Source organism: Postia placenta, assembly GCF_002117355.1.
Source record: "Postia placenta MAD-698-R-SB12 unplaced genomic scaffold POSPLAscaffold_4, whole genome shotgun sequence".
Classification (NCBI taxonomy): Eukaryota; Fungi; Basidiomycota; class Agaricomycetes; order Polyporales; family Adustoporiaceae; genus Rhodonia; species Rhodonia placenta.
This window is the reverse complement of record NW_020169835.1, coordinates 2,468,418-2,479,077: the sequence shown is the minus strand read 5'-3', so window position 1 is coordinate 2,479,077 and position 10,660 is coordinate 2,468,418. Positions and strand designations below refer to the sequence as shown.

Genomic DNA, 10,660 nt, shown 5'->3' with positions numbered 1-10,660 from the left:
AATATCAGATACTACGAGTACGAGAACGACCAGCTGTATGGCCTTGCGGAGCACAAGTCGTCCGACCCGCAGCGCGGGATGTGCTTCCTGCCCCGCCGCGCACTCAACGTTTCCGAGTGCGAAATCGCACGTGCGTACAAGGTGGCCGGGTCCTCGATCGAGGCCATCGCGTTCATCGTCCCCCGCAAGGTATGCATACTGCCACCCTGCCCAATCTCACACTGACACTGACCCACGCCGCGCGCAGTCCGACTCCTTCCAGTCGGACATCTACCCGCCCGCCCCGTCCGCGGAGCCCGCGCTGTCGGCAGGCGAGTTCTTTGGCGGCAAGGCCGCGCCGCCGAACCTCGTCAGCCTCGACACGGGCGCGATCACGGCTGGGGCGCCGCCCTCCGCGGTGCCGACGCCCTCCGTCTCCTCGCCCACGCTCGCCAAGGCCGCGGCGCCCCGCATCTCGATCGACCCGACGCCGTCGCCCACCGCCAAGCGGCCCGAGCCGAGCCCGATGCCAAGCTCCCCGCTCGAGCCTCGGACGCCCGCTCGGGCGTACAGCGCCCCTGGAGCCGGAGCCGGAGACGTACGTGTTGTCCCCCGTGCTTGTGGGGTGCGTGCAGTGGAGCGCTTGCTGACGCTGTGGCTTTGCAGGACGCCGACGCGGCGGCGCTCAAGGACGAGAACGCGCGGTTGAACTCGGAGCTGCGCGAGGCGCGGGCGCAGATCCGCAACTTGGAGCTGCAGGTGGAGAGCATCAAGGCGAACGCGCGCAAGGCGGCGGCGCTGTTCGGCAGCTGAGCCAGCTGCCCGTCGACGTCGGCGTGAATGAAGTCGAGGTGCATGCTCCGCTCGTCTTCAGGCCGCTGTGGCACCCACTCGGACGCGCAGATTCACACCCGCGCCGCTTCGCCCTCTCCCGGTCACATCGGGCGGCGGGTATCTCAACGGCGGTCCCTCAACGATCGCGCAGCCGATATGTTAATGGCATAAGGCCGCACGCAACTACTAGCCCGACGTCCGGGGAGCGTCAATCAGCCTCTTCTCCGCGCCAACGTCAGCTAGCGGGAGACCCGGGGCGCTCGCGCAGACGGTTGCAGTCCCGCCAAAAGGGCTCTCCCGGGACGCACAGAAATAATAAGGCCACGCCAGGCACAATCAGCATGGTAGCGGGACGCGGGTAGCCATGCACACAACCGTCGCCGACTCGTCCTCTCTCGGCTACTTCACGCGGCGGGTATCTCAGCGGCCGTGTCTCCTCGATCGCGCGGACGCCTAGCCTGAACGGAGTGCGCCACCGCGAGGATGGCCATGCGCGGAACCTACCACCTATGAATCCCCGCGCGCGCGCACTTGATGTTCCGCAAGATTTCACTAGCGCGCCCCGAGGGGCTGCTAGCGTCCGCTCCCAACGCGGGCGGGCGTGTCTAGCGCCGCCTCGAATATAGTAGCAAGGGTGGTCGGCTCTCGGCATGGCAATGCTGCGGCCCCGGCGGTCAGCCGCGGCTCTGCCGGAGACGGGAGCACAGACACGTACCGTGCGTGAATGCATGGATGCGCGGGTGCGCGGCGCACGACGCGCGAGCAGTGTCCTGCCTGATTTACGCCCTGGGGACGCAGACAGCCAACTGTCGGCCGGCGGCGGCAGCCAGCGCGGGTCCTGGTGCGGGCGCGAGTCGGGAGCAGAGCCCCGTCAGTACGTCTCGTGCGGAGCTGACAGGCGCGGCACACGCACCGCGCGAGGAGGGGCAGGACAGCGGGCGCCCCCGCCAAACATGGGCGGGACTCGCCAGATGAGCGGCGGAGGCGTGTCTCAGTGCCGCGTCGTATCCGGTGCACTGCGAGCAAGGACGGCGGGCTCTTGGTATGGCAATGCTGCGGCACCAGTGGTCAGCCGCGGCGCTGCCAGAGCCCAGAGACCAGGGCGCGGACACGTACCGTGCGTGTGCGCGGGGCGCGCGGGGCAGCATTCTTCAAGGCAACGGGTCAATTGTCGACCGCAAGCGTGGGCGCGAGCTTGGGGCAGAGCCCGGTCAGTGCGTCTCGTGCGGAAAGAACAGGCGTGGCACACGCACCGTACGAGGAGCAAGATGTCGTCGCACGATGTCTGCTGCAACAGGGGCGGGACGGAACAAGGCAGCGGCCCTTCCGCATCGCGCGGTCGTCCAGCAAGTGTGACCGCGGACACACGATTGCCGCGTACAACGCGTGTCAAGACTTGGCGGACTGCTCAGGGTCGCCGGGGCGAACGGTCAGCACGGGCGGGACCAGCGAGGACGGTCCAATACTTACGGACGGCGGCAGGCGCGTATACTCCCGTCCATCCGACGCGCGAGCGTTGCACTGCGCTGATCGTATTCACCATATCGTTCATAGCGAGCGTACCAGCCGGGCGCCGTTGACGTCCAACCTCATAGCGACAGCGCACCGTTGGATGCACAACATCTGCGCTCGCAGAATGCAGCGGGGCTGTACGTCTGGTCATTAGCGACCGTGGTGATGACCTACGATCTGGCGACATGAACGGCTAGCTGTCGACCGGCGGCGGCGGCAACTCGAGACGCGAACACTATCCGGTCTGACGGCAACACCGAGCAGGCCTCGACATGCACTCTGCTTGCTGTTGACGTGCACGCGCCCATCGGTCACTTGCTGGCTCTCCAACGACCTCGCCCTGGATTGACTGTGATTCTGTCTCATTTGCCGCCCTCTGCTATCCGCTGAAACTCTCGGTTGCTCTTCTGGCTGGCTGTTGACGCCTTCGCGCTCCTACGGCAATTCCAAACCGGCCGCTAATACGTTGTTCCTTCGTCGAACTGCCCGCATGATCACCCTGGCGCATAGCATGCTCACAGCTGTCTTTACTGGCCTTGCGTTTGCCCAGTACCACACTGGCCGTAACGCGTGTCCTGTCCGCTGACGAGCAGCGATACGTGTTGACGCTGCGAAACATCGCCCATGAGCACGCGTCTTGCACTCCGAACAAGGTACGCACCCTACATTCTGCAAAGCGACCATTATCAGCCTATGCACGACGCACGATGGCCGCGTCACCTACTGTGGATCTGATGCCCCCATACGCCAACAGAGACCCCCGAGCGGCGTCTAGGAACCATTGTAAGCAGCTAGCCAAAGGCGACGATAGAGATACCCACCATGCGGCCACGCCGCTGTCCCTTGCATCCCTCCTCTTTTTTATATGCTGACGATGACACCTCTCTGCTGCATCCCACGCCCGGACCATCTCCATCGGCATCGGCGCTCGTTACTCGCGGCCAGGCGGCCTAGCAACGCACAACGGAGACTCCGTGTCAACCGCATCTGACGCGTCCTCCCGTGCCCTGCACCGGCTGGCCGCTCCTCTGTGTGTGTTTCCTGCCCACCCCTCACCTCGTTCTCCCTCTGCACTTTGACGCACTTTGACATCCCAGTGCTGCCGTACATACCCCGGGCACACACACGCAGCTCGGACGCCTCTCGCGGGCGGACGCGAGGGATCCTCGCAATCTCGCGTCTTCTGCGTCTCCCGCATCTCCCTCACGACCCAGCGTCAGATATGCGGTGGGAGATACGCGACGGGAGAATGGCCGCGCGTCAGCTCACCCCTTATGCCGGGTCGTGTCCAGGAGACCAGACACATCACCCGCCTGACGTCGGTGCGACAGACAGCGCGGGCACACTGACGCATGAACGTGGCTGTCCTGCCCGCGCTGCATGCCTGACCTGTGCCCTTCCCGGTCAATCGAGATCAAGGGATGTGCCGGGACACGCCGCAAGACGCGCCTAGGGATTCGCTGCGTTGCGGGCCTCCGCGACGGGTCCCTCGGTGCACTGCATGTACGTACAAGGCGCTGTTTCCATGGCACGCAGGCAGAAGTGCCCTGGTAGATGGTTCCTGCTTGTTCCCGTTCTCGCAGCCGCTTACCGCCTGTCGCCTGCTTCCTGCCGCTAGCCGATGCTGTGAGCAGTGTCAAAGGCCCCACCATGCGGTGTCTAGTTGGGTGCGTACAGACCTGCTCAGCTGAAAGTTGCGAGGAGCCACCGTGCATCTGCATTGCATCCTCGCCGGACGAGGGTGCTGCACTCGTGCGGTGTTCTTCTCAGCTTAGTGCTGGCCACGCGTGCGAACCTACTACTGTACGTGCATTCTATGTGCACTCACGCACATCCTGTCACCTTATCGACAAGTGCGCGCATATCCTCCTGACGCATGATGCCTGCTGAATTCCATCATTTTGTGTACGTGTGGGAAGTAGAATGAAATTATGCGGGAGGGATTAGACAGGAATGGAAATATGAGGTGGATGCGGGTGGCCCGAACTGAGACAGGATCTGCATGAGGGAAGATGAGAAATCGAACAATGAGCGATGTGAGTGGAACCGCAGTGTAAGCCTGGTTCCTGCTATTGATCTGTCCGTCTGAGCCATTATAAGTTGAGGCCGTGTATGGCTGTTAATGCAGCTTGGTTGGAGAGCGGGTGTGTGTTGTGAGCCAGCTGCGGAAATACAAAAGGATGGTTACTTACCAACAGCCATTTGTAGATGCTGTTCCGTCTGTATTGCGATTGCACACGCACACTGCACCAGTTCCTGTTACTCGTACACTATGTATCCTTGTTGAATCAATGCCAGTATCGGTGGCCAGAGGCCCCTATCGTAGTTTATAACAACCCTGCGCAATGTACATACTGCACGTGATTGTCCCTTACGGGCATGGCGATGCCCGTGGACAAATGCACTCGCCACACTGTCACACCGTTGTTCCAACATGAGTGACAAGAATTGACCAACCTTATTGTGATCAATCATTGGCGGGACCTGTAGACTTCCGATTGGTGCAAACATACCAAAATTTGAGTGTATGGTCCTACCATTTTTGTAAGTGTAGAAACGAGTGTCGGCGTCGGGTTTGAATGAGCAAGCGCAAAGGTTTACGGAAGCAAGTGGCATGGGAAAAGATCAAATATGAAGCGGTTTGTCTCGTCCTCGGGGTGGGGAGGCAACCGTGCAAAGTAATTACATGCGGGAACTCGGCCTAATATAGTAAAGACTTATCTAAATCAGGTATGTAGAAACAAGGCACTATCGTGCTGCAGCGCGGCATGTCGGCAAGCTGGTAGTCGGGCATGCACTCGCCTGGTTGTTCCAACAGTAAGAGCTGGGCCGATTGGTCAGCACCATGACAAACATCACGGCTGAGCATAAGACAACCCGAAGACTGTTTTGGCCCACAGCACTTCTCCCGAAACATATGCAAGCATAGGCGAGGTTGCCAAATACAGTGTAAGGCGTGTGAATGCACTTACAGATCCTGTCGTTGTTGCGAGGGGCACCATCACTGTCAAAATTTGAAATTAGCAGCCTGGCGACAGTCACCTTATGTTTGAAAATAGAACATATCAGAGGATCTGCTCGCGCTGTCTAGCCGAGACTATATATAATTGATGCGCAACCTCACTGAGACGATTTCCCCGCTATGTCCCTTGCTATCACTTTGTTACCTCTCTGCCCAGCGCACATCCCTCTCTGTTTCCATCTGTTATCCCATGCCGAACAATGTCTACACCCGCATTTCTGGCTTCCGAGTAAGTGTTCTCGTGGTCGTAATTGTCTTGTATTCTCAGTCACTGACAAGGCTTTGCTAGGTTCCCTACAATCAGGTGCTGCGCCAATCGTCCAAGTATACGAGAGTGGGGATGGTGACAAGATGTATCGCAAGGTCGTGAGCGAGATGGTGGAGGCTGGGCGAAGTAAGTACATTGATCGAGGGACGTGATCGATCAGCACTGATCTCGATCAGGACGCCATGGTCAACTCTGACCTCCTCGGAAGGCAACGGCTCGCAGGGCGAGGCCTGCTGAACCCGACACCACGAGAGTGGCGCACGTACGGACATCAAGACAGGTCTCGCTGTGCGTACTCGCAGTAGGCGTCCCTGGCAGCAAGACGACCGCGACAAAAGACAAGACCTATTCGACGTTGTTTCGCAGGTCCGCAGACCTCGGCGCGCTCCTTGACGTTGCCGACAACGGCTCGGCATGAAATTGCAAATCTCTAGTACCCTGATGCATGATATGCTCGGCTTGCCCTTCGCGAAGGGCGCATCGGCCTCTGGCGGGGAGATGGTGGTCTTGCCGTCACACTCGAGTGCACGGTGAGTTTGTCGCATTTTGTTTTTCCCAACTGCGGCACTGGCTAGCAATTGAGTTTGGTGCGCGTGATGTTGCAGAAGTGGACGACGGGCAACTGGACTGCATTTGCGGACCTCAAAGCGGATGACAGTGACGAGGACGCCCCGCGGGTGCTCACAGTGTGGGTGTCAGACAGTGAGTGCGACACTGACATGAACCTGGCGTGCTCAGTGCGCGCTCCTATGCGGCCGTTGGTGGAAGGGCTGTACAGCGCGGAGCGTACTGGTGCAGGCAGAAACAGGTCCGGCTTCCGTTTTGGCAGCCGGTGCTCGACAGTGATCACAGGACGTCACTGATCTCACTGGTGGCCGAGCTACATGGTAAGTTTACTTCCGGCGCGCTGATGCTCATGTACGACCGGTTGCGTGTCGAAGGCGGTAGTCGGGCATTGTGTTGCCGGAGTGGAGAGCGCGCAACGCGTTTGGCGAGGTGAGTTGGAAACCTGCATCATGCGGCCGGATAGATACTCGAAGGCACACGCGCGGGACGTTCGGGCTGCCTTGCCCTGACCGGCTAGGAAGACAATGGGACCGGGCACGCTCGCTGGACGGTAGCCGGGAGCGCAATGGACGGGCTCACAAGATGCGGGCCTTGGAGTGACCGGCCATGAGCGCGGCAATTGGAGGCGGGAGCGTCGGGTGGCGCAGCTGGGCTTCCAGCTGGGCCAGACGCGGGCTGCAACGGTAAGTTCGGGCTTACTTTTTGTGGTTGCATTGACCATTGAGCGGCGGCCTTGCAGGCGCAGGTGGCGGCGAAGAATAGAGTGTGGCGCGACCTACAGAAGTGCGGTCATCAGCGCGCGCGAAGCGGAGTGGCACGCTGGGTGCGCTGGGCGTGAGCGGGACGCAGGATCGAGCGGGCACAATACGCATCGCGGCGTCGGGAGCGCAATGTACACCATTGCGCGGGCACTGTTCCGGGCGGTGAGCTGACCGGGCGCCGTGTGCGGGCGTCCGGACATGGTGGTGAGTTCTCGCGCACGGAATGCTGATCGCGTGGGCTGGCGCGAGGGCGAGCGCGCACGGTGTCAACGCACGGCGATGTGCTTCCGGTCGGCATACGTCCTGGTGGTCTGCGCCTCTGCTGGGTGGTCTGACTGCAATGTTGCCGTGCAGCGTGCAGCGTCTTGGCCCGGACGCACGACGTCGCTGACCGGGAACAGCGCGTGCGCCAGCGACTTGGCGCGGGGCGTGCTGACTGGGCTGTACAGACGATCCGCGCGCACGCAGGATGGAGACAGCTGGTGGCGGGACGCGGACGACGGCGGGCGAGGAGAGTGATGAGCGGGGCAGCGGGGACGATACTGGACGAGAGTGTACGGGTGGCAGCAAGGCCTCTAAATATATTTCGTTGCGAACTACAGTGGTGTTCTCCCTTGTATGACCCGACTCCTTACCGCTGTCCTTACCGCTCTCTATTTCCCACCGCTCTCTACTCCCCTTCCCTCGCTCCACTGCGCCCCACTCCCCTTCCTGTGTCCTGCCTCACCCCCCACTGCGCTCCATTCCCCTTCCCTTGCCCTATCTCCTCAATTCCACTCGGTCTCTTCTCGCACGCTCACGAGACAAGGGGTCAGCTGAGGGGTAACATATGTGGCGCGGGGCGTGCGGGGGACGCACTCGATCACGATCAGCGCACACAGACTGCAGACGCCCGCATCACCCTCTGTAATATCTGGTCGGCGCGAACGGCATAGGCGTCAACACAGCCTTCCTCAGCTTGTTGCGCACCTCCACCTCCACCTCCGTGCCCTTTTTGTGCCATCCCGACTCCACGTAGCCCATCGCGATGTTCTTGCCCAGTGTTGGCGACGGGATGCCCGACGTGACTACACCTGCGCGGCCGCACATGCACTCATCAGGTCCGAGCGGATGGCAGCAGCAAGGCAAATACGTACCGACTAGGTCACTGCTCGACGGCGCGAATATCTTGGCCCCCTCTGCGCACGATATACTGTCAGAGCCTACGCGCGCAGCCACACCGCGCACTCACGTCTGGCAGGTGCACCTTCGACAATCATGCCTACACGCCGTCGTGGTGGGCCGTCCTTCAGATGCTTCAACACGCCCTCTGCACCAATGAACCCGCCCGTCTCACGGCGGTCTTTGCCTACACATGCCGCCGCGTGAGGAACATGAAGAGGAATCGACAAGCGACCGACGGGACGCACCGATGACCCATGTCAGCCCTGCCTCCACGGGCGTTGTATCCTCATCAAGGTCCTGGCCGTACAGGCACATGCCTGCCTCGAGCCGCAGGCTGTCCCGCGCGCCGAGGCCGGTCAGTTGCACGGGCGACTTTGAGAGGAGGGCCGCGATCTCTTCCGTTTGTGCCGGTGGGATGGAGATCTATGCGTGTGAAAGATACCAGTCTGTCAGGATAGCCGTGCTGGAGAGACGGCAGAGCTAGCCAACCTCAAAGCCATCCTCTCCCGTGTACCCGCCGCGCGCGACATGGAGCTTCGTGCCCTTGACAGGGACGAACGCGGACCTGCCGAACGTCAGCGTCGTCAGGTCGAACGTCGTCAGGTTTTGCAAATACTGTGCGGCCTCGGGACCTGATGTTTACATTATGTTCCCCGCATCGGTGCAGAAAGCCGTGGACACGCGCCTTGCAGCGCCAGGAGGCCCCAGTCCTCGAGCACCTCGAGTGCGACCTTGCCCGCTGCGGCGTGCTCGCTGGCGTTCCACTCTGCCAGCTTCGCCCGGAACCACGCGAGGTCGCGCTCGCGGCGGCCCGCGTTGGTGACGACGTAGAAGGCATCGGCGGCGTGCTTGGTGATGACGGTGTCGTCGATGATGCCGCCGCGCTCGTTGAGGAGGACAGAGAGTGTTGAGGAGAAGGGGGCAAGGACGGAGAGGGAGGACGGCGTCAGCCATTCGAGGAACGCGGTCGCGGTCGCGCCGCGGAAGCTAGGCCGGGGTTAATGCGGGCTCGGACTGGGGACGAGGACGTGGGCGTACTTGGACTGGACCATGTGTCCGACGTCGAAGAGTCCGGCGGACGTGCGGACGTGATGGTGACTTGCCACTGTGCGAATGTGAGAAATGGGAGCGTGCAGCGGCAAGACACTCACCTGCGCCGACGTCTCCGTACGACAGCGGCATGGAGAAGCCCGCAAACGGGACCATCTTGGCACCATTCTGGAGGTGAAAGCCATACAGTGCGGTCTTCCTGAGCTGCACTCTGGTGGTCAGTGCACAGGAGCCGCTGCACATCGCCGTGTACGCACCTCTCCTGACGCGGCGGTGGCTAGGAAGCGTGGTCGGGAGCGACTTGCTAGCGCGCGGGGCACGGACACAGCGCAGCGCGACGAGCCCACCCTGGCGGTACACTGTAGGACTGACATTGGCACGACGAGCGGGAGGAAGGAAAGGAAAGGGGCGGCAGCACTCACGGGAGCCCGAGCGGCGGAAGACGTTGGTGAACTGGGCGTGGGCAAATAATTTCGATTGATATTCATTTTGACTCTCCTCTTATGTACTTGCCATCATCGCGACGCTGCTGTCCGCATCGATACGTCATGCCCGATATAGTAGCGGTTTCGGGGTCGTCTGGCACTCTGTGGACTAGCAAATACGGAAACTCGCCTTCCTGATTGGAATGTGTTGTGTCGAGCCATCGGTTCAGGGATGTTGCCAGGGATGCTGATATACTCGTAAGACTGCTAGGCCTCCATACATAACATTCACTGTGGCCTATCATTCTTTCTATGCCCTCCCACATCTTGCAAATATACCAAGACAGGTGTTCAGAGGCATATCTGTACCTCTCACAGCGATCTGTCATGGATGAATAGATTGAACACTATGCCTTTCTTATCCTCTCACACAGACTCCTCTCAGCAGCCATCTGCAATGGACAAGTCAAGTGAAAGCCACCATCCTGGTGTGTTCTTGCTGCGTTATGTAAGCCCTGGGTCACTGGTCACGAAGGACCCCGACGAGTGGCACTCGGTGCTGTGTCTACGTGCATAGTCGCTTTCATTTTCTGCTCAAACAAGGCCCACCGACATCTCGGACACTCAATCAGACTCGACACATCTTCGCGCGACGGTCGGGGGAAACGCGGGCTTGAAACCATGTCTCGCTTTGTCAGGGCATCAAAGTATCGGTAAGTGTGTGATCATGCTCGACGTGTATCCCGTTCTCAGCACCCGTCCCACCAGCCATGTCTTTGGACAGCAGGGAAAGAAAGAATACGGCCTCGACAACATCAAAGTCTCCAACAGCGCTTGGGACACAAACGTCGTAGCAGCCTCTGCGGTGCGTCGCTCCCGTTCGCACCGTACCCTCTCTCTGACCTACCCCGAAGCGCTACATCAGCATCAACTGGAATGCCTCGGGTGGCGGTGCTTTCGCGATCCTGCCACTCCCCTCGCCGTTCGAGCCTCTTCCCCTCGGCTTCCCCTCCAAGCTCCCCGACCTCATCCCCCTCGCGCGCAGCCACTCTGCGCCGGTGCTCGACACAGACTGGTC

General features: G+C 60.8%; 2 protein-coding genes across 2 annotated transcripts in view; one reads left to right on the top strand and one right to left on the bottom strand.

Annotated features, from left to right (window-relative positions):
- Positions 1-9,516, bottom strand: part of POSPLADRAFT_1039441 (hypothetical protein) — a 14,455-nt gene extending 4,939 nt beyond the window's left edge. Inside the window, exons 1-2 of the mRNA XM_024477541.1 lie at positions 9,415-9,516; positions 9,259-9,361 (exon numbers count right to left, since the gene is read on the bottom strand). Coding sequence (XP_024341357.1) covers positions 9,259-9,313 — 55 coding nt within the window. The 5' untranslated portion in view covers positions 9,314-9,361; positions 9,415-9,516. The remainder of the gene's footprint in view (positions 1-9,258; positions 9,362-9,414) is intronic.
- Positions 9,517-10,263: 747 nt separating this feature from the next.
- On the top strand, positions 10,264-10,640 carry POSPLADRAFT_1055185 (hypothetical protein; the record flags this gene model as incomplete). Its single annotated transcript, XM_024480610.1, has 3 exons — positions 10,264-10,295; positions 10,351-10,447; positions 10,497-10,640. Coding segments are annotated over 3 exons (273 nt in total), but the record flags the coding sequence as incomplete, so codon positions are not given.
- Positions 10,641-10,660: the final 20 nt, after the last annotated feature.